At 46.5% G+C, this 24,767-nt stretch overlaps 1 protein-coding gene across 2 annotated transcripts in view; it reads right to left on the reverse strand.

Annotated features, from left to right (window-relative positions):
• The window catches only part of LOC129862766 (putative thiamine transporter SLC35F3), a 182,447-nt gene that overhangs the window by 103,307 nt on the left and 54,373 nt on the right, over window positions 1–24,767 (reverse strand). The window contains exon 1 of one of the 2 annotated variants that reach the window (XM_055934734.1): window positions 586–894. The exons of the other annotated variant lie outside the window; for it this stretch is intronic. Coding sequence (XP_055790709.1) covers window positions 586–661 — 76 coding nt within the window. The 5' untranslated portion in view covers window positions 662–894. Of the gene's footprint in view, window positions 1–585; window positions 895–24,767 lie in introns of those variants that run through there. 2 annotated transcript variants of the gene reach the window in all.

Raw genomic sequence — 24,767 nt, forward strand, 5'->3', positions numbered from 1 at the left:
AATTGGGGTGTTATTATATTTAGTTACGATTATGCAGATGAGTTTGGAGAGAAATGAATTCTTAACTACATTTATGAATGTGCAGAACGAAATACTTTTAAACAATACAGCGAAAGAAGAGATTGTGGAATAAATGACTGTAACAACATTATCTCCCATCCTGATCGAGACATTTTTCCAGGGTAGTAAAATGTGTAATTAGAAGCGTTGATGGTCTATTAAGATAAAGTCTTCCCGAACGCATCCCTAATTACCGTGAAGGGGGGCTCATTCCGTTGGTAATCCGAAGCGTTTTGGCACGCAACGGAACATTTATAAAAGTGAATCGGTGCCTCAAAGCGGATAACTCTTTCACCAACACCATTCATCACCCCTGACTGACCCAAGTTTCTCTGCCACAGTCACACAACACCAAACGTATAGGCTATGCCTATTTTCTGGTTGATTTACAAGCCTAACCTTGGACACTACAATATTTAGGTTTCAAGGGTGAATGTAAAATAGGCTACACATATTAGGTAGACGAATACCAAATCGGGCTTTAAGCACGACCGAAGTCAAGTCACAGAACGGAGTTCTCCCTACCTTTGACTTTCGTTAAGGTGAGCACCGGGCTATTGCAAGCGGACAGCGGGGCAACCCTGGCCGAATGTTTCTTCATAGTGATGAGCTCGGAAAGGCTGAGCTCTCCCCTCTTCGGCTACATCCCTGAATCTGGTGTGGTACCGACTGTGGGACTTTTGATGCTTCTTGTCTTTACTCTTCTCTAAACCTCAGCAGTTTTCCGCTACCTCTCTCGTCCTCTCTCGGCTCCGCAGTCTCTCGTGCATCCACCTTCGGCCCCTCCGTTCCTCAACTCTCCCTCAGTCGCTTATTTTTCTTCTGATTACATTCCCCTCCCTCATTCCCTCCCTCATTCCCTCCCTCCCTTCCCCGGTTCTGCAGTATCCCGCCACCGCGTGAGGCTGAGCTCTCTCTCTCTCTTCACATGTAAAACAGTAGAGGCAATTGCTGCAATTTGCCACGTCACACGTGCCGCAGGCATCCACCATCTCCCTCACTTGCATTATCTCTCCCCCCGGGCCCCTCTGTACGTCCCGAGCCAGACGTGCCGTGCCCGCTGCCAGCCCACCAGACCTCCCGAAGCGCGGTTCCCGGGGGCAGGTGGTTGGTGACTCAGAGCCGGTTGCAGCTTGGAGATGTGAGGAAGGATCGATCACGGCGGGAAGCGGTGTAACTGCTGGAGTGGAGTGGAGTGGCAGGGATAGTGGAGTGGCAGGGATAGTGTGAGTGATCTGATGAGACTGGGGCTGATGTAGAGGGAAAATCTACTGTAGCCTATCCATCCTATTCAAGGGTTACATGAAGACACAAGGCTTGCATGGGGAGGCAGTTTCCCTTCTCGATAGAAAGTCTTGGAAAAATACAATTTTCGCCAACAGGATCTCAGAGCATTTCGTATTATTCTGTATGTAAATCTAGAACCCTTCATTTAGTGTGCTATTTTACGTTTCGTATGGTTTGTATTAATTTGTGGATGTCCATCAACAATTTCGTATAATATGTTACGAATACAATTCCTATTATAGTATGTTACGAATTTGCAAAATGTACAATCAATATGCTATGAATTTGCCAAACATACTATTTGTTACAAATTTGCAAAACGTATCATATGTTACAAATTCTAGCTAGGTGGGTAAGAGGTGAACGTTAGCTAGCTGGCTAATGTTAGCTGGGGTTGGGGGTTAGGGTTAAGATTAGGGTTAAATTTAGAGTTAGGTTAAAGGGTTAAGGTTAGGGTTAGGGCAAGGGTTAGCTAAAAGGGTTAAGTTTAGGGGAAGGTTTAGCTAACATGCTAAGTAGTTGCAAAGTAGCTCAAAACTAGTAAGTAGTTGCAAAGTTGCTAATTAGCTACATTTGTCTGTGATGAGATTTGAACCCACAACCTTTGGGTTGCTAGACGTTCGTGTTAAACGCCCGACCAACCAACCTACTTTCGTTTTTGCCCTAAGTAACCATCTGTCTTATCTAATCATACCAAACATAACACATCATACTAATTTGAGTTTCCCGGATTTACATTTAATATGTTACGTCTAGTCTATGAGACCAGTCTGTTTACACCGCAGATTTGATCCAGTACACTGATTTTACACAGTGTGAGAAAATAAAACCACATTATACTGATTAATATTATCCCACTGGAATTGGTTTGTCTTTTGCTCTGGTTAAAAAACACACCTGTCATTCTAACATTGTGTTATTACTAGTAGTAGGATCTGTTGGAGTTGAAAAACACACCTGTCATTCTAACATTGTGTTATTACTAGTAGTAGGATCTGTTGAAGTTGAAAAACACACCTGTCATTCTAACTGTTATAACTAGTAGTAGGGTCTGTTGAAGTTGACAAACACACCTGTCATTCTAACTGTTATAACTAGTAGTAGGGTCTGTTGAAGTTGAAAAACACACCTGTCATTCTAACTGTTATAACTAGTAGTAGGGTCTGTTGAAGTTGACAAACACACCTGTCATTCTAACTGTTATAACTAGTAGTAGGGTCTGTTGAAGTTGACAAACACACCTGTCATTCTAACTGTTATAACTAGTAGTAGGGTCTGTTGAAGTTGAAAAACACACCTGTCATTCTAACTGTTATAACTAGTAGTAGGGTCTGTTGAAGTTGAAAAACACACTTGTCATTCTAACATTGTGTTATTACTAGTAGTAGGGTCTGTTGAAGTTGAAAAACACACCTGTCATTCTAACATTGTGTTATTACTAGTAGTAGGGTCTGTTGAAGTTGAAAAACACACCTGTCATTCTAACATTGTGTTATTACAGACACACACCACTCACAATGACAGACACACACCACTCACAATGACAGACACACACCACTCACAATGACAGACACCCACCACTCACAACAACAGACACCCACCACTCACAATGACAGACACGCACATCATTCACAATGACAGACACACACCTCATGCACAATGACAGACACACACATCATGCACAATGACAGACACTCATCACTCTCAACGACAGACACCTATCACTCACAACGACAGACACACATCATTCACAATGACAGACACACATCACTCACGAAGACAGACACACACCTCATTCACAACAACAGACACACACATCATTCACAACGACTGACAGGCATCATTCTCCCCAGGGCAGGTAGAAGTGCAGCTCTGACCAACCGACTGAGGATAACCTCTGTGTGTGTTCTCTCATATTAGTTCCCCCATGGGACCTGTTCCAGCAATATAGAGGGCAGTTAAACTACTATAATGTTACATTCCAATAGAGACCCTCAACCCTCCCCCCCCGGAAAGGTTACACTGACGACCTGGCTATGTGTGTATGGTTGTGTGTCTGTGTGCACGTGTGTGTGCGCCGGTGCGTGCGCATGTGTAAAATCTGTTGGGGGAGTGTGTACATGACTAAAAGAAGCCACTCTGAATAATTCACTGGCTAGACTCTTCCTCTTCACTAGATTCTACAGGCTCGGGGTTGTACAGGCTAGAATCCCCTGATCTGATAACTAGGACAAGGGGTTGTACAGGCTAGAATCCCCTGATCTGATAACTAGGACAAGGGGTTGTACAGGCTAGAATCCCCTGATCTGATAACTAGGACAAGGGGTTGTACAGACTAGAATCACCTGATCTGATAACCAGGACAAGGGGTTGTACAGACTAGAATCACCTGATCTGATAACTAGGACAAGGGGTTGTACAGACTAGAATCACCTGATCTGATAACTAGGACAAGGGGTTGTACAGGCTAGAATCCCCTGATCTGATAACTAGGACAAGTGGTTGTACAGGCTAGAATCCCCTGATCTGATAACTAGGACAAGTGGTTGTACAGGCTAGAATCCCCTGATCTGATAACTAGGACAAGGGGTTGTACAGACTAGAATCCCCTGATCTGATAACTAGGACAAGGGGTTGTACAGGCTAGAATCCCCTGATCTGATAACTAGGACAAGGGGTTGTACAGACTAGAATCCCCTGATCTGATAACTAGGACAAGGGGTTGTACAGACTAGAATCACCTGATCTGATAACTAGGACAAGGGGTTGTACAGACTAGAATCCCCTGATCTGATAACTAGGACAAGGGGTTGTACAGGCTAGAATCCCCTGATCTGATAACTAGGACAAGGGGTTGTACAGACTAGAATCCCCTGATCTGATAACTAGGACAAGGGGTTGTACAGACTAGAATCCCCTGATCTGATAACCAGGACAAGGGGTTGTACAGACTAGAATCACCTGATCTGATAACTAGGACAAGGGGTTGTACAGACTAGAATCCCCTGATCTGATAACTAGGACAAGGGGTTGTACAGACTAGAATCCCCTGATCTGATAACCAGGACAAGGGGTTGTACAGACTAGAATCACCTGATCTGATAACTAGGACAAGGGGTTGTACAGACTAGAATCTCCTGATCTGATAACCAGGACAAGGGGTTGTACAGACTAGAATCACCTGATCTGATAACTAGGACAAGGGGTTGTACAGACTAGAATCTCCTGATCTGATAACCAGGACAAGGGGTTGTACAGACTAGAATCCCCTGATCTGATAACTAGGACAAGGGGTTGTACAGGCTAAAATCCCCTGATCTGATAACCAGGACAAGGGGTTGTACAGACTAGAATCACCTGATCTGATAACCAGGACAAGGGGTTGTACAGACTAGAATCCCCTGATCTGATAACTAGGACAAGGGGTTGTACAGACTAGAATCCCCTGATCTGATAACTAGGACAAGGGGTTGTACAGACTAGAATCCCCTGATCTGATAACTAGGACAAGGGGTTGTACAGGCTAGAATCCCCTGATCTGATAACTAGGACAAGGGGTTGTACAGGCTAGAATCCCCTGATCTGATAACTAGGACAAGGGGTTGTACAGACTAGAATCCCCTGATCTGATAACTAGGACAAGGGGTTGTACAGACTAGAATCCCCTGATCTGATAACTAGGACAAGGGGTTGTGTCACAAATGGCATCCTATATTCCTCAAATTCAAATCTGGACCTTGAAGCTCGATCCCTAGAGTTGTTTAATTCATCCCTTCTCCCCCCTATGGGCCCTGGTCGAAAGTAGTGCTCTATATAGGGCACAGAATGCCATGTGGGACGGAGATACGCAGAACTAGAAAAACACACCAGACACTCTAACCCCATCCTTCCCCAGTCCTCTCTCTCCCAACTCACTTACCTTGGAACCCAGAATCAAATCTCACGTGTCCTAACATTTACTTTGAAGAGACTGTCACTAGACACAAAGTTTTCACCAAGTGCAGGCTAGAGTTTCAAGGAAATTAATCTCTCGCTCTACTAACTACTGTACCTACTGTTCACTGTTGCCTTTCTTACACACCATTTCACCATTTCACAATTTCCTACACGACTGGAAAAGAGTCCTTAGTGCATGAAGAGGATGTTCCTTTCCAAACCCAAACCCTCTTCCCCCAGTTCTCTCTTCCCCCAGTCCTCTCTTCCCCCTGTTCTCTCTTCCCCCAGTCCTCTCTTCCCCCTGTTCTCTCTTCCCCCAGTCCTCTCTTCCCCTTGTTCTCTCTTCCCCCAGTCCTCTCTTCCCCCTGTCCTCTCTTCCCCCAGTCCTCTCTTCCCCCTGTTCTCTCTTCCCCCAGTCCTCTCTTCCCCCTGTTCTCTCTTCCCCAGTCCTCTCTTCCCCTGTTCTCTCTTCCCCCAGTCCTCTCTTCCCCCAGTCCTCTCTTCCCCCTGTTCTCTCTTCCCCCAGTCCTCTCTTCCCCCTGTTCTCTCTTCCCCCAGTCCTCTCTTCCCCCTGTCCTCTCTTCCCCCAGTCCTCTCTTCCCCCTGTTCTCTCTTCCCCCAGTCCTCTCTTCCCCCTGTCCTCTCTTCCCCCTGTCCTCTCTTCCCCCTGTCCTCTCTTCCCCCTGTTCTCTCTTCCCCCAGTCCTCTCTTCCCCAGTCCTCTCTTCCCCCTGTTCTCTCTTCCCCCTGTTCTCTCTTCCCCAGTCCTCTCTTCCCCGTCCTCTCTTTACCAGTTGTTCCCACTAATATAATTGATTGGAAAGCTTCTACCATTTTCCACTGCTCCCCGTGCGTCAGTGTCAGGGTCTGTGTTTGGGTTAGAGGGAAGAGACAGAAACAGAGGATGAGAGCTGATGGATGAGGAGATAGAGAGAGGGAAAGGGGGGGAGGTGAGAGGGGAAGAGAGAGAGAGAGAGAGGGAGAAAAAGAGGGAGAAGGATGAGGAGAGAAAGAGGGAGAGGGGGGAGAAATGTGAGAGGGAAAGAGAGAGAGAGGGAGATGGATAGGAGAGAGAGAGGGAGTGGGGAGAGAAATGTGAGAGAGGAAGAGAGAGAGAGAAAAAAAGAGGGAGAGGGGAGAAAGAAAGAGAGAGAGAAAGAGAGGGAAGAGAGGAAGGGAGAGAAAGAAAGAGGTGATTACTACAAAAAAAGAGTGTGAGAGGTGATGGAAGAGAGAGATCTGCACAGGATGTTTGATGGATAATGTAAACACACTATAAACAACGTCAGGAACCAATAAGAGAGAGTCACTCACGTCATCATCCTGCAGGCTACAGGTTTGGCATGTCGGGATGTTATTGTGTGTGTGTGTGTGTGTACTTGCGTGCGTGTGTGTCTGCGTTCACGCTCATGCCTGCATGTGAGTGGAAAAGCTGTTCCTGCACTGTGTTTTTCACAGAAAGACCCCATTAGAAAACAGCCAGGAGCTTTAATATAGAACAGTGTTTATCTGGTCGAGTTAGACCCTGTTTACACCCAAACACCATTACAGTAGCAGGGTGAATGGGCTGTACAACAGATCACAGACTCCTGCTATAGACTAGCATTCTCCACAGCATTTAGACTCATGTACAGTACATCATTGACTTCTAAAACAGTGTGTAACTGTTTCACATGCAATAGCTCAGGTCGTGTAAAGATCAATATAAAATCTGGGCTGGGTCGCAAATGCCACCCTATTCCCTATAAACGGCACTACTTTTGACCAGGCCTCATAGCGCTCTGCTCAAAAGTAGTGTACTAGCTAGGGAATAGTGTCCCTTTGGGATGCAGCCCTGTCGAGCATCATGTCTTGTTAATTTCATTAAAAGGGACTAGTGATTGCTGTAATTGGTTTTCTCCATGCAGCTTCACTCCCAGGGGTGTCTTGTGAGGTCATTAATACAATCAGAAACCAGCTCTCTCTCCGACGGGACAGACAGACAGACAAACAGACAGACAGACAGACTGACTGACTGACTGACTGACAGACAGACAAACAGGCTGACAGACAGACAGGCAGACAGACAGACAGGCAGGCAGACAGGCAGGCAGGCAGGCAGACAGACATACAGACAGACAGACAGACAGACAGACTGTTGCCTACCAAGATAACACGTAACTTCCCCTCTGCTCTCAATTCTATGAGCTATAATGTCTTACCCCCACCTACATGTACAAATGACCTGTACTAACCTGTACCCCCGCACATTGACTCAGTACCAGTACTCCCTGTATATAGCCTCATTATTGTTATGTTATTGTGTTATTTTATTTTTTTAACTTTAGTTTATTTAGTAAATATTTTCTTAACTCTATTTCTTGAACTTCATTGTTGGTTAAGGGCTTGTAAGTAAACATTTCACGATAAGGTTGTACTCTGCCTTTGTGAAAAATAACATTTAAATGATATGATGATGAAGTATGTGCGTGTGTGTGTGTGTCTTTGTATGTGAGTGTGTGTGTGTGTGTGCATGAGTGTATTTGTGTGTATTGCCTCCGTGAATAACATCTGACTTCCCCTCTGCTCTCAGTCCTATTCCTGTGAGCCCTGGTTGGGCTGGAGAAGATTGGGAGAAGTTGACGTTAATCAGAAAGGAGGAAACTAGCTGTCAGGAGTTATAGAAGCCATCACTCACTGAGGACTCTGAATATGTATAGCTCTCTCTCTCTCTCGCCCTCGCCCCTCTCTCTCGCCCCCTCTCTCTCGCCCCCCCCCCCCTCTCTCTCTCTCTCTCTCTGTCTCTCTCTGTCTCTCTCTCTCTCTCTCTCTCTCTCTCTCTCTCTCTCTCTCTCTCTCTCTCTCTCTCTCTCTCTCTCTCTCTCCCTCTCTCTCTCTCTCTCTCTCTCTCTCTCTCTCTCTCTCTCTCTCTCTCTCAGTAGATATAAACAGGTGTTATTAAGTGCTGTGCTGCTCTTGAGTCCCAGTGAGACAGAGACAGCTCCACTCCCAGCCAGGTCTCTAATGAGCTCTCTGGATGCTTCACAAAATGTTGAGAGGATTATACGTGAACATAAACTGAACATAAACACCTCTCCCAGGCCAACACCTCTCCCCGTTAGCTATGTCCCTGCAGCCTGACCAAGACCCGGACCCACAGGGGGGCTGGCGCCCAGATAAAGGGAGTCAGAAGGGAATGTTCTCTGGATGGAACTAATAGGTTTAAAATCCTCCCACGGTAATAGTGTGAAATAGGCAGGAATGGAAGGGTATTATCTCTCTCCTTCCACGTTCTCTGACAGCCTACAATCTGTGATTCAACTGTATGGGCAAATATATCTGCATTTAAAGGGGCAATCTGCAGTTCAAACGACAATAGCAGTCACCCCGCCACTGTTTAACAGCAGAGGGATATGGCTGGATAAACGTAACCACTCAAATTCCTAGAGAGAGCTATGGACACACACACACACACACACACACACACACACACACACACACACACACACACACACACACACACACACACACACACACACACACACACACACACACACACACACACACACACACACACACACACACACACACACAGACCTACATCCATGTTCTCTAAAGTCAATCCCCAGACACTAGGGCACGGTGGCCAGTCGGACTGGACTGACCCATTGTCACACAGTTTCAGAAGAAAGGGATTTGTTTCTGGCCATTTTGAGCCTGTAATCAAACCCACAAATGCTGATGCTCCAGATACTCAACTAGTCTAAAGAAGGACAGTTTTATTAATGATCAATTAGCCTTTTAAAATTATGAACTTGGATTAGCTAACACAACGTGCCATTGGAACACAGGAGTGATGGTTGCTGATAATGGGCCTCTGTACGCCTATGTAGATATTCCATAAAAAATCTGCCGTTTCCAGCTAGAATAGTAATTTGATGTTATTTTAATGGACAAAAAATTGCTTTTCTTTCAAAAACGAATACATTTCTAAGTGACCCCAAACTGTTGAATGGTAGTATACACACACACACACACACACACACACACACACACACACACACACACACACACACACACACACACACACACACACACACACACACACACACACACACACACACACACACACACACACACACACACACACACACACACACACACACACACAGTGGGGGCGAACATAAGCATATCCAATCCTCTGATTGGGCAGACCCTCTTTGAGAGTCACTGGTGGTGAGTTACAGTGAGAGGGGAAGCTGTTTCCTGTTCCAGCCCAGAGACAGGCCCAACACCAGAGAGAGAGAGAGAGAGAGAGAGAGAGAGAGAGAGAGAGCCCAGAGTGAGGCCTAACAGCACAACACCAGCTCTGCAAGTCATGGGTCAAAGACCTCATCACATCACAGAACCCATTACTTCCTCCTCCGTCCTCAGTGTCAACTACCTCAAACAAGCTCCCTCTGACAAACTGCCTCAGACAAACTCCCTCAGACAAACTGCCTCAGACAAACTGCCTCAGACAAACTGCCTCAGACAAACTCCCTCAGACAAACTGCCTCAGACAAACTGCCTCAGACAAACTGCCTCAGACAAACTCCCTCTGACAAAATCCCTCTGACAAACTGCCTCAGACAAACTGCCTCAGACAAACTGCCTCAGACAAACTCCCTCAGACAAACTCCCTCAGACAAACTGTCTCAGACAGACAGGTACAGTATATGACTATTTACAGATACCGTAATAACTGTCTCAGACAGACAGGTACAGTATATGACTATTTAGAGTGATGTAGAGTGACAGTTAGAGGGGTTTAGCTACAGGATGAGATGCAGAGTGACAGTTAGAGGGGTTTAGTTACAGGATGAGATGTAGAGTGGCAGTTAAAGGGGTTTAGCTACAGGATGAGATGCAGAGTGACAGTTAGAGGGGTTTAGTTACATGATGAGATGCAGAGTGACAGTTAGAGGTGTTTAGTTACAGGATGAGATGCAGAGTGACAGTTAGAGGGGTTTAGCTACAGGATGAGATGCAGAGTGACAGTTAGAGGGGTTTAGCTACAGGATGAGATGCAGAGTGACAGTTAGAGGGGTTTAGTTACAGGATGAGATGCAGAGTGACAGTTAGAGGGGTTTAGTTACAGGATGAGATGCAGAGTGACAGTTAGAGGGGTTTAGTTACAGGATGAGATGCAGAGTGACAGTTAGAGGGGTTTAGTTACAGGATGAGATGCAGAGTGACAGTTAGAGGGGTTTAGTTACATGATGAGATGCAGAGTGACAGTTAGAGGGGTTTAGCTACAGGATGAGATGCAGAGTGACAGTTAGAGGGGTTTAGCTACATGATGAGATGCAGAGTGACAGTTAGAGGGGTTTAGTTACATGATGAGATGCAGAGTGACAGTTAGAGGGGTTTAGTTACATGATGAGATGCAGAGTGACAGTTAGATGGGTTTGGTTACTCTAACACACACCCACTCTAACACACACTCAAACCCACTCTAACACCCACTCTAACACCCACCCACTCTAACTAACACACACTCTAACACACACTCTAACACACACTCTAACACACACTCTAACACACACCCACTCTAACACACACTCAAACCCACTCTAACCCTCTCTAACACACACTCTAACCCACACTCTAACCCACTCTAACCCACTCTAACACACACTATAACCCACACTCTAACCCACTATAACCCACACTCTAACCCACACTCTAACCCACACTCTAACCCTCTCTAACACACACTCTAACCCACACCCACTAAAACACCCACTCTAACCCACTCTAACCCACACTCTAACACACACCCACTAAAACACACACTCTAACCCACTCTAACCCACACTCTAACACACACTATAACACCCACTCTAACACACACCCACTCGAACACACACTCAAACCCACTCTAACCCTCTCTAACAAACACTCTAACCCACTCTAACCCACTCTAACACACACTATAACACCCACTCTACCACACACCCACTCTAACACACACTCAAACCCACTCTAACACCCACTCTAAAACACACCCACTCTAACTAACACACACTCTAACCCACTCTAACCCACACACTCTAACCCACACTCTAACCCACTCTAACCCACTCTAACGCACACTATAACACACACTAAAACCCACACTAAAACCCACACTCTAACCTTCTCTAACACACACTCTAACCCACACACACTCTAACCCACACACACTCTAACACACACTCTAACGCACACTCTAACCCACACTCTAAACCACACTCTAGCCCACACTCTAACCCACACTCTAGCCCACACTCTAACCCACTCTAACCCACACTCTAGCCCACTCTAACCCACACTCTAGCCCACACTCTAACCCACTCTAACCCACTCTAAACCACTCTAACCCACTCTAACCCACTCCAACCCACTCCAACCCACTCCAACACACTCTAACACACTCTAACACACTCTAACCCACTCTAACCCACTCTAACCCACTCTAACCCACTCTAACACACTCAAGCCCACACTCTAACCCACTCTAACCCACACTCTAACCCACACTCTAACCCACTCTAACCCACTCTAACCCACTCTAACACACACTCTAACCCACACTCTAGCCCACACTCTAGCCCACTCTAACCCACTCTAACCCACTCTAACCCACTCTAACCCACTCTAACCCACTCTAACCCACTCTAACACACACTCTAACCCACACTCTAGCCCACACTCTAGCCCACTCTAACCCACTCTAACCCACTCTAACCCACTCTAACCCACTCTAACCCACACTCTAACCCATACTCTAGCCCACTCTAACCCACTCTAACCCACTCTAACCCACACTCTAACCCACACTCTAGCCCACTCTAGTCCACTCTAGCCCACTCTAACCCACTCTAACACATTGTAATATTGTGGAGTTTATATTGTCAATGTGTTATATTAGAGTAATGCATTGATGTTGTATAGGTTTATTGATGATGTAGGCTGTTGTGGTGTTTTGTTGTGACGTCACTGTTTTAACCCCGTGTGGACCCCAGGAAGACCCCTGCTGCCTTGGCAGCAGCTAATGGGGATTCTAACAAATACTAAATCAAAAGGTGCATGATATAGCGCAGCTAATACTGTAGGTTTATGCGTTCTGTAGGGAGATAAGGAACTACAGACTGAGAGTGACAGTGAGAGGTGACGTGAGGTGGTGTGGGACTCCTCAACCTGACAGACAGGGAGTGGATTTGGCTCTGTGACAGGGACAGCCATCTTGAGGACAGGTAAGGACACGTCCCTGCAGCCCGTGTCACAGATACTATCATTCACACACACACACACACACGCGCGCCCGCACGCACGCACGCACGCACGCACGCAGGCAGGCAGGCAGGCAGGCAGGCAGGCAGGCAGGCAGGCAGGCAGGCAGGCAGGCACGCACGCACGCACGCACGCACGCACACACACACACACACACACACACACACACACACACACACACACACACACAGACACACACACACACAGACTGTGGGGAGAAGGATAGTCTCCTGTCCTCTGCTGCCTCCCCTGATTTACTGTGTGAATCTGAATATTGGCCTTTTTTTGGTGTTACATCTTTTATTCAGTAGGACATAGATAATGGGCAATATGCTCAACACATCAACTGGTGATTATGGACAGATGTTACGTTTTATCTTCAGCTCTGGTAGTTACATTTTATGGAGGTTCCTATTTAAGTTTGCTGCCTGGCAGAATGTGATGCTTCTATTTAGAGCACGTTGATGTTTCCACTAGACTCTGATCTTGGGTCAGTCTGGCATTTCCCCCAAGAATGATTGTTTCTGATTGGAGGAGGTGAAGCTGATCTGTACCGAGGGTAAACTTTCAACAAGCACAGTTTCACGTCAGAATTAGACATAGAGTGGGTCAAATGTCAAAGTTGCTCCCAACTTCAAAAGTGTTTAAGAGTACGTTTAGGCATTAACACTGAATGTTTTACGGTTAGGGGTAAGGTTTGGGATAGGCTTAAAACAAAATGATCTTTCTATCGCTGGATTCAAACATGCAACCTTCTGCACCAGAGGCTGATGCTTACTTGAAGGTAACAGTGCTCACTGTTGCCCCAAGTGACCGGTTACTACATCATCTCCCTACGTCCTCAGACATGGATAGACGTCTAATCCTGACTTGTATCACAGGTGACATGGCTGAAACTTCACCCGACAGCCTTCCGTTTCCAGTTTATCATACACTATAGCACCCTCTGGTGACAGAATATGGAATAACTCACTCCCTGAGGACCAAGCCAAGCCTCCTGGGCCCGTATTCATGAAGCGTCTCAGAGCAGCAGTGCTGATCTAGGATCAGTTTACCCTTTTAGATAATAATACATTTGATTATATAGAAAGGGGGGACCTGATCCTAGATCGGCACTCCTACTCTGAGATGGTTTAAGAATACAGGCCATGGTGCTGTACATCATATCATCTCTACCTTGTCACATAACTAACACAGAATTCACCATAACTATATTAGCTCACACTCAGTGAGGTAGCGTTTCACTGTGAAACAATATTGAATGTCTATCCATGCATTGGATCCTTCAGTCACTTGTGTTGTTGGTGCTAGGAGCTGTCCATGCATTGGATCCTTCAGTCACTAGTGTTGTTGGTGCTAGGAGCTGTCCATGGTGCTGAAATCTGTTTGGCTCTCCAATAACACATGTCTCGGTGAGCTAACATTAATGCGTAACAAACTCCATTTCTCTCTCTCTCTATTTCTCCCTCTTTCTCTTTCCGTATTTCTCTTTCTCCATAGTTTCATTCAAATTCACAGTTGCACTTCAGACTTCTCTGATCTTAGTGATATTTTCTAACATATTTTATGCAAATGGTCCAATTATTGTCCTAAATAGCAGCAATTATGTTCCAGCTCGGCAGGGTGCTGTGATCTCACTGTGATGTGGAAGCCTCGCTCGTCACCAGAATATGTTCAAGACAAAAGCAGATAGAAGCTGCTCATGACAATGAGAACTGTTCTGGATAGTGATTATCTTTAAATGAATGTGAGCCATATATAATGTAGATGCATTAGTATGAAATCACTGAGGTGCTCTATACTGGAGTAAAACACTACAGTAACTATGTACTGGAGTAAAACACTACGGTAACTATGTACTGGAGTAAAACACTACAGTAACTATGTACTGGAGTAAAACACTACAGTACCTATGTACTGGAGTAAAACACTACGGTAACTATGTACTGGAGTAAAACACTACGGTAACTATGTACTGGAGTACTACACTACAGTAACTATGTACTGGAGTAAAACACTACAGTAACTATGTACTGGAGTAAAACACTACAGTAACTATGTACTGGATTAAAACACTACGGTAACTATGTACTGGAGTAAAACACTACAGTAGTTCTATACTGGAGTACTACACTACAGTAACTATGTACTGGAGTAAAACACTACAGTAGTTCTATACTGGAGTAAAACACTACAGTAACTATGTACTGGAGTAAAACACTACAGTAACTATGCACTGGAGTAAAACACTACAGTAACTATGTACTGGAGTACTACACTACAGTAGTTCTATACTGGAGTAAAACACAACGGTAACTATGTACTGGAGTACTACACTACAGTAACTATGTACTGGAGTAAAACACTACAGTAACTATGTACTGGAGTAAAACACTACAGTAACTATGTACTGGAGTAAAACACTACAGTAGTTCTATACTGGAGTAAAACACTACGGTAACTATGTACTGGAGTAAAACACTACGGTAACTATGTACTGGAGTAAAACACTACGGTAACTATGTACTGGAGTAAAACACCACAGTAGTTCTATACTGGAGTAAAACACTACAGTAACTATGCACTGGAGTAAAACACTACAGTAGTTCTATACTGGAGTAAAACACTACAGTAACTATGTACTGGAGTAAAACACTACAGTAACTATGTACTGGAGTAAAACACTACGGTAACTATGTACTGGAGTAAAACACTACGGTAACTATGTACTGGAGTTAAACACTACAGTAGTTCTATACTGGAGTAAAACACTACAGTAACTATATACTGGAATAAAACACTACAGTAACTATGCACTGGAGTAAAACACTACAGTAACTATGTACTGGAGTAAAACACTACAGTAGTTCTATACTGGAGTAAAACACTACAGTAACTATATACTGGAATAAAACACTACAGTAACTATGTACTGGAGTAAAACACTACGGTAACTATGTACTGGAGTAAAACACTACGGTAACTATGTACTGGAGTTAAACACTACAGTAGTTCTATACTGGAGTAAAACACTACAGTAACTATATACTGGAATAAAACACTACAGTAACTATGCACTGGAGTAAAACACTACAGTAACTATGTACTGGAGTAAAACACTACAGTAGTTCTATACTGGAGTAAAACACTACAGTAACTATATACTGGAATAAAACACTACAGTAACTATGTACTGGAGTAAAACACTACGGTAACTATGTACTGGAGTAAAACACTACAGTAACTATGTACTGGAGTAAAACACTACAGTAACTATGTACTGGAGTACTACACTACAGTAACTATGTACTGGAGTAAAACACTACGGTAACTATGTACTGGAGTAAAACACTACGGTAACTATGTACTGGAGTAAAACACTGCGGTAACTATGTACTGGAGTACTACACTACAGTAACTATGTACTGGAGTAAAACACTACGGTAACTATGTACTGGAGTACTACACTACAGTAGTTCTATACTGGAGTAAAACACTACAGTAACTATATACTGGAGTAAAACACTACAGTAACTATGTACTGGAGTACTACACTACAGTAGTTCTATACTGGAGTAAAACACTACAGTAGTTCTATACTGGAGTAAAACACTACAGTAGTTCTATACTGGAGTAAAACACTACAGTAACTATGTACTGGAGTAAAACACTACAGTAACTATGTACTGGAGTAAAACACTACAGTAGCTCTATACTGGAGTAAACACTACAGTAGCCTACATGTAGATATCACATACATTCATTTAAACTCAGTTGTGATTCACTGGGTTCAAACCTGGGTCTTCTTCATGCTACTAGATAATGTTAACCAACTAAGCTAAAGCCTCGTCATCAGCTCAGGGAGCTAACGTAAGCCAATTTTCTCATCTTCATTCTATCTGCTTGTCTTCACACCATTATTTCTGGTACATCCCCTACAGTAGGATGTGAAATACTTATGAGTTACTTTATGTTAAAAGACCTACTAAATATTGTATGCTGTCTCTTTTAACATCATCATCATCATCATTAATTAATCATTATTCTATGCAGAATTACATTGCAATAGATGTCCACTATAAAATATGCATGCTCACAGGTAGGCTTAGTAAGTCCGTTTTATTATGAGTGAGCTCTTCATCATTTTATGTGAGCTCGAGACTTTGATTTGGGCATGAATTGCGAAAATGCTAATTTAGGTAACATTGACTTCCTTTGGATTCGTGCCACAAATGCTAAAACGTTAGCATTTGAAACAGTGGTTAGGTAAACCAGAGCATGGATTGCTGTCATATCTAGTCCATAGACTGCTGACAGGGTAAGGAAACCAGCATGTCATTTAGTCATTTGTGTGAACTATCCCTTTAACATGTAGGTTAAGTGTCTGACACATTAAAGGTAGCTGGTCCTCGTCATTAGCTGAAGACAATGTGATGTAGTGGGAAATGGGAGGGGAGTTACGGGTAGACACTAGCATTAAAACCAGTGGAGGCTGGTGGGAGGAGCTATAGGAGTACGGGGTCAATGTAAAGACTGGTATGGAGTCAATCGAACGAAGTCATGAGGTTTCCATATGTTAGATACCGTTCCGTTCATTCCATTCCAGCCTTTACAGTGATCCTGTCCTCCTATAGCTCCTCCCACCAGCCTCCACTGATTAAAACCTTGTGTGAAGGTTTCTCTGTGGTATTGTAATGATAATAGTAAACTGATAGACACGTCTGTCATGCATCATTTGCTCCAGGGGCGCCATACTACTATGACTGACCCTGTAAAACAACACATTTCACTGCACCTATCCGGTGTATGTGACAATAAAGCATGTTTTCCCCTGCTATAACACTCTAGATAATGTTTTACATGCTAATGTCAGGAGGTTAAGTTCTGAGATGGAACTGCAGCTAACTCTGAGGATGGCATCGCCTGGTTGCACTAGTTTACAGAAAACCTCAACTGAAATAATGTATGATGAGTAGCCACTCTGAATTTATCTTAGACAAGCATAAAATTCTCTAAAACGATGTTGGAGGCAGCTTATGGTAGAGAAATGAACATGACATTTTCTGGCAACAGCTCTGGTGGACATTCCTGCAGTCAGCATGACAATTGCACGCTCCCTCAAAACTTGAGACATCTGTAGAATTGTGTTGTGTGACAAAACTTCACATTTTAGAGTTGCCTTTTATTGTCCCCAGCACAAGGTGCACCTGTTGTAATGAGCATGCTGTTTAATCAGCTTCTTGATATGCCACACCTGTTAGGTGGATGGATTATCTTGGCAAAGGAGAAATGCTCACTAACAGGGATGTAACACTGGGGGAGAAAGGGAGACAGCTAGTGGGGAGAGAGGGAGACAGTTATTGGGGAGAGAGAGAAAGGGTCAGTGGGGAGAGAGAGAGACAGTCAGTGGGGGAGAGAGGGAGACAGTCATTGGGGGAGAGAGGGAGACAGTCAGTCAGTGGGAGAGGGACAGTCAGTGGGGGAGAGAAGAGAGAGGGCGACAGTCAGTGGGGGAGAGAGGGAGGCAGTCAGTGGGGGAGAGAGGGAGGCAGTCAGTGGGGCGAGAGGGAGGCAGTCAGTGGGGCGAGAGGGAGACAGTCAGTGGGGGAGAGAGGGAGAGTCAGTGGGGGAGAGAGGGAGGCAGTCAGTGGGGCGAGAGGGAGACAGTCAGTGGGGGAGAGAGGGAGAGTCAGTGGGGGAGAGAGGGAGGCAGTCAGTGGGGCGAGAGGGAGACAGTCAGTGGGGCGAGAGGGAGACAGTCAGTGGGGAGAGAGGGAGACAGTCAGTGGGGGAGAGAGGGAGAGTCAGTGGGGGAGAGAGGGAGGCAGTCAGTGGGGCGAGAGGGAGACAGTCAGTGGGGGAGAGACAGAGACAGTCAGTGGGGCGAGAGGGAGACAGTCAGTGGGGGAGAGAGGGAGACAGTCAGTGGGGGAGAGAGGGAGACAACCAGTGGGGGAGAGAGGGAGACAGTCAGTGGGAGAGAGAGGGAGGCAGTCAGTGGGGGAGAGAGGGAGACAGTCAGTGGGGGAGAGAGGGAGACAATCAGTGGGGGAGAGAGGGAGACAGTCAGTGGGGGAGAGAAGGAGAGTCAATGGGGGAGAGAGGGAGACAATCAGTGGGGAGAGAGAGAGACAATCAGTGGGGGAGAGTGGGAGACAGTCAGTGGGGGAGAGAAGGAGAGTCAGTGGGGGAGAGAGGGAGACAATCAGTGGGGAGAGAGAGAGACAATCAGTGGGGGAGAGTGGGAGACAGTCAGTGGGGGAGAGAAGGAGAGTCAGTGGGGGAGAGAGGGAGACAATCAGTGGGGAGAGAGGGAGACAGTCAGTGGGGGAGAGAGGGAGGCAGTCAGTGGGGGAGAGAGGGAGGCAGTCAGTGGGGGAGAGAGGGAGACAGTCAGTGGGGGAGAGGGAGAGTCAGTGGGGGAGAGAGGGAGGCAGTGGGGGAGAGAGGGAGACAGTCAGTGGGGGAGAGAGGGAGGCAGTCAGTGGGGGAGAGGGAGAGTCAGTGGGGGAGAGAGGGAGGCAGTGGGGGAGAGAGGGAGACAGTCAGTGGGGGAGAGAGGGAGGCAGTCAGTGGGGGAGAGGGAGAGTCAGTGGGGGAGAGAGGGAGACAATCAGTGGGGGAGAGAGGGAGACAGTCAGTGGGGGAGAGGGAGAGTCAGTGGGGGAGAGAGGGAGGCAGTGGGGGAGAGAGGGAGACAGTCAGTGGGGGAGAGAGGGAGGCAGTCAGTGGGAGAGGGACAGTCAGTGGGGGAGAGAAGAGAGAGGGCGACAGTCAGTGGGGGAGAGGGAGAGTCAGTGGGGGAGAGAGGGAGACAATCAGTGGGGGAGAAAGGGAGACAGCTAGTGGGGAGAGAGAGAAAGGGTCAGTCAGTGGGAGAGGGACAGTCAGTGGGGGAGAGAAGAGAGAGGGCGACAGTCAGTGGGGGAGAGGGAGAGGCAGTGGGGGAGAGAGAGAGACAGTCAGTGGGGGAGAGAGGGAGACAGTCATTGGGGAGAGAGGGAGACAGTCAGTCAGTGGGAGAGGGACAGTCAGTGGGGGAGAGAAGAGAGAGGGCGACAGTCAGTGGGGGAGAGAGGGAGGCAGTCAGTGGGGGAGAGAGGGAGGCAGTCAGTGGGGCGAGAGGGAGGCAGTCAGTGGGGCGAGAGGGAGACAGTCAGTGGGGGAGAGAGGGAGAGTCAGTGGGGGAGAGACGGAGACAGTCAATGGGGCGAGAGGGAGACAGTCAGTGGGGGAGAGAGGGAGACAGTCAGTGGGGGAGAGAGGGAGACAATCAGTGGGGGAGAGAGGGAGACAGTCAGTGGGAGAGAGAGGGAGGCAGTCAGTGGGGGAGAGAGGGAGACAGTCAGTGGGGGAGAGAGGGAGACAGTCAGTGGGGGAGAGAGGGAGACAATCAGTGGGGAGAGAGAGGGAGACAGTCAGTGGGGGAGAGAGGGAGACAATCAGTAGGGGAGAGAGGGAGACAGTCAGTGGGAGAGAGAGGGAGGCAGTCAGTGGGGGAGAGAGGGAGACAGTCAGTGGGAGAGAGAGGGAGGCAGTCAGTGGGGAGAGAGGGAGAGTCAGTGGGGGAGAGAGGGAGACAATCAGTGGGGGAGAGAGGGAGACAATCAGTGGGGGAGAGAGGGAGACAGTCAGTGGGAGAGAGAGGGAGACAATCAGTGGGGGAGAGAGGGAGACAATCAGTGGGGGAGAGAGGGAGACAGTCAGTGGGAGAGAGAGGGAGGCAGTCAGTGGGGAGAGAGGGAGAGTCAGTGGGGGAGAGAGGGAGACAATCAGTGGGGGAGAGAGGGAGACAATCAGTGGGGGAGAGAGGGAGACAGTCAGTGGGAGAGAGAGGGAGGCAGTCAGTGGGGAGAGAGGGAGAGTCAGTGGGGGAGAGAGGGAGACAATCAGTGGGGGAGAGAGGGAGACAATCAGTGGGGAGAGAGGGAGAGTCAGTGGGGGAGAGAGGGAGACAGTCAGTGGGGGAGAGGGAGAGTCAATGGGGGAGAGAGGGAGACAGTCAATGGGGAGAGATGGAGGCAGTCAGTGGGGGCGAGACGGAGTTTCCCCTATATTCATTTGAAACATTGCTAAATTGTTGCCGCCACTCTCAAAAATGTGATGAAATAATTGGCATGGTAAAGCATTTTCAGGGGAAACAGAGATTCCTCAGCCCGCTGGTAGCTGCAGTGACACAGCTCTACCTACAGGGGTCACTCTGGCCCCATCTGGTGTTGCTGAAACCTGCTCTGAAACACCTACTGACTGGAACTGACTGGAACACCTGCTCTGAAACACCTACTGACTAGTACTGACTGGAACACCTGCTCTGAAACACCTACTGACTGGTACTGACTGGAACACCTACTGACTGGAACACCTACTGACTGGTACTGACTGGAACACCTGCTCTGAAACACCTACTGACTGGTACTGACTGGAACACCTGTTCTGAAACACCTACTGACTGGTACTGACTGGAACACCTGCTCTGAAACACCTACTGACTGGAACACCTGCTCTGAAACACCTACTGACTGGTACTGACTGAAACACCTACTGACTGGTACTGACTGGAACACCTACTGACTGGAACACCTACTGACTGGTACTGACTGGAACACCTGCTCTGAAACACCTACTGACTGGTACTGACTGGAACACCTGTTCTGAAACACCTACTGACTGGTACTGACTGGAACACCTGCTCTGAAACACCTACTGACTGGAACACCTGCTCTGAAACACCTACTGACTGGTACTGACTGAAACACCTACTGACTGGTACTGACTGGAACACCTACTGACTGGAACACCTACTGACTGGTACTGACTGGAACACCTGCTCTGAAACACCTACTGACTGGTACTGACTGGAACACCTGCTCTGAAACACCTACTGACTGGTACTGACTGGAACACCTGTTCTGAAACACCTACTGACTGGTACTGACTGGAACACCTGCTCTGAAACACCTACTGACTGGTACTGACTGGAACACCTGCTCTGAAACACCTACTGACTGGAACACCTACTGACTGGTACTGACTGGAACACCTGCTATAAAAATGAACAGTAAACATTACACTCACACAAGTTCCAAAATACATTACAAATGTCATATTATGTATATATACAGTGTTGTACACAGTGTTGCCTCTATCTATATCTCTTTGGGTTATACAGACTTTATCCACTAACTTCATGTTTTTCCCAAACAATTAGTCTATTGACTCTTATCACACCCCTGTGGCAGTCACATCAATGAATCTACATCCCCACATTGTTCTAACGTATAGGAATACACATTCCTGTATAGCTGACCTGGGATTCAATGTCCCATTAGTTTTAACAGCTGTCCACTGGGCCACAGACTAGTGTCCTGTCCAGACTAGTGTCCTGTCCAGACTAGTGTCCTGTCCAGAGAGTGTCCTGTCCAGACTAGTGTCCTGTCCAGACTAGTGTCCTGTCCAGAGAGTGTCCTGTCCAGAGAGTGTCCTGTCCAGAGAGTGTCCTGTCCAGAGTGTCCTGTCCAGACTAGTGGCCTGCCCAGAGAGTGTCCTGTCCAGACTAGTGTTCTGTCCAGAGAGTGTCCTGTCCAGACTAGTGTCCTGTCCAGACTAGTGTCCTGTCCAGAGAGTGTCCTGTCCAGACTAGTGTCCTGTCCAGAGAGTGTCCTGTCCAGACTAGTGGCCTACCCAGAGAGTGTCCTGTCCAGACTAGTGTCCTGTCCAGAGAGTGTACTGGTACATCAAGCTGCTTCATGCTACAGAAACAGGAGATAGTCTCCTCTCCTATGGGGCATTCTGGCTGGGACAAGGCTTACTTCATGGGCCACAGAGACAGGCCCTGTTGGACAGTGAAGAGGACAGAGACAGGCCCTGTTGGACAGTGGAGAGGACAGAGACAGGCCCTGTTGGACAGTGGAGAGGACAGAGACAGTGAAGAGGACAGTGGAGAAATGACTTCCTGGTGCCCCGTGTAACTTCCCTCTCCTCTGGAGTCATGGCTAATTGCCTCCCTGTCATACTCAGGCACAGCCAGCCCTGAGAGGGTGACTCATTTTACTGCCATACAGACACACACACACACACGCACACGCACACACGCACGCACACACACACACACACACACACACACACACACACACACACACACACACACACACACACACACACACACACACACACACACACACACACACACAACCCTCCGTCGGGAGATCAAAAACAGACCAAACTGTTACTGCCAGTACAGAGGCAAATTGTACCAGGCGAATACATAATGAATTAATACCCAGCAGGCTTTAAAAGGCTCAATTATAATAGGAATAAGTAATATAATATATGCCATTTAGCAGAAGATTCATTCATACCTGTTAGGTTGGAGTGATGAAGGGGACATGACTTAGAATGAGACAGGCAGGAGTGTTACTGGGGTGGGAAAAGGTGTAGAAGGGAGGAGAGGAGGAGAGGAGATGAAGAGGCAGCATTGAAGTTTGGTCCTAACATCGGGCCGCTGCATGGTACACTCAGAACAAATGGGGCTATCTAGAACCTAAATGGGTTATTCGGCTGTCCCCATAGGAGAACCCTTTAAAGAACACTTTTTGGTTCCATGTAGACACAGTTGTCTCTGGCAGAGGTGGAGTGGTGGAGGGGAGAGGAAGGTATTAAAGCTTGGTCCTACATTGAGAGGAAGTTATTAAAGCTTGGTCCTACATTGAGAGGAAGGTATTAAAGCTTGGTCTTAACATTAAGAGGAAGGTATTAAAGCTTGGTCCTACATTCAGAGGAAGGTATTAAAGCTTGGTCTTAACATTGAGAGGAAGGTATTAAAGCTTGGTCTTAACATTGAAAGGAAGGTATTAAAGCTTGGTCTTAACATTGAAAGGAAGGTATTAAAGCTTGGTCTTAACATTGAGAGGAAGGTATTAAAGCTTGGTCCTAACATTGAGAGGAAGGTATTACAGCTTGGTCCTAACATTGAGAGGAAGGTATTAAAGCTTGGTCTTAACATTGAAAGGAAGGTATTAAAGCTTGGTCTTAACATTGAGAGGAAGGTATTACAGCTTGGTCCTAACATTGAGAGGAAGGTATTACAGCTTGGTCCTAACATTGAAAGGAAGGTATTAAAGCTTGGTCTTAACATTGAAAGGAAGGTATTAAAGCTTGGTCTTAACATTGAAAGGAAGGTATTAAAGCTTGGTCTTAACATTGAAAGGAAGGTATTAAAGCTTGGTCTTAACAGAGGAAGGTATTAAAGCTTGGTCCTACATTGAGAGGAAGGTATTACAGCTTGGTCCTACATTGAGAGGAAGGTATTAAAGCTTGGTCCTAACATTGAGAGGAAGGTATTAAAGCTTGGTCCTAACATTGAAAGGAAGGTATTAAAGCTTGGTCTTAACATTGAAAGGAAGGTATTAAAGCTTGGTCTTAACATTGAAAGGAAGGTATTAAAGCTTGGTCTTAACATTGACAGGAAGGTATTACAGCTTGGTCCTAACATTGAGAGGAAGGTATTAAAGCTTGGTCCTAACATTGAGAGGAAGGTATTAAAGCTTGGTCCTAACATTGAGAGGAAGGTATTACAGCTTGGTCCTAACATTGAGAGGAAGGTATTAAAGCTTGGTCCTAACAGAGGAAGGTATTAAACTATTACACTATACATGTACACACACACACACTACATGTACACGCGCACACACTACATGTACACACGCACACACACTACATGTACACACGCACACACTACACACACACACACACACACACACTACATGTGCACACGCACACACTACACACACACACACACACACACACACACACACACTACATGTGCACACGCACACACTACACACACACACACACTACATGCACACGCACACAAACTACATGTACACACGCACACACTACACACACACACACACACACACACTACATGTGCACACGCACACACTACACACACACACACACACACACACACACACACACTACATGTGCACACGCACACACTACACACACACACACACTACATGCACACGCACACAAACTACATGTACATACGCACACACACACACACACACACACTACATGTACGCACACACACACACTACATGTACACACGCACACACACTACATGTACACACGCACACACACACACTACATGTACACACGCACACACACACACTACATGTACACACGCAC

Source organism: Salvelinus fontinalis, chromosome 1, assembly GCF_029448725.1.
Source record: "Salvelinus fontinalis isolate EN_2023a chromosome 1, ASM2944872v1, whole genome shotgun sequence".
NCBI lineage: Eukaryota > Metazoa > Chordata > Actinopteri > Salmoniformes > Salmonidae > Salvelinus > Salvelinus fontinalis.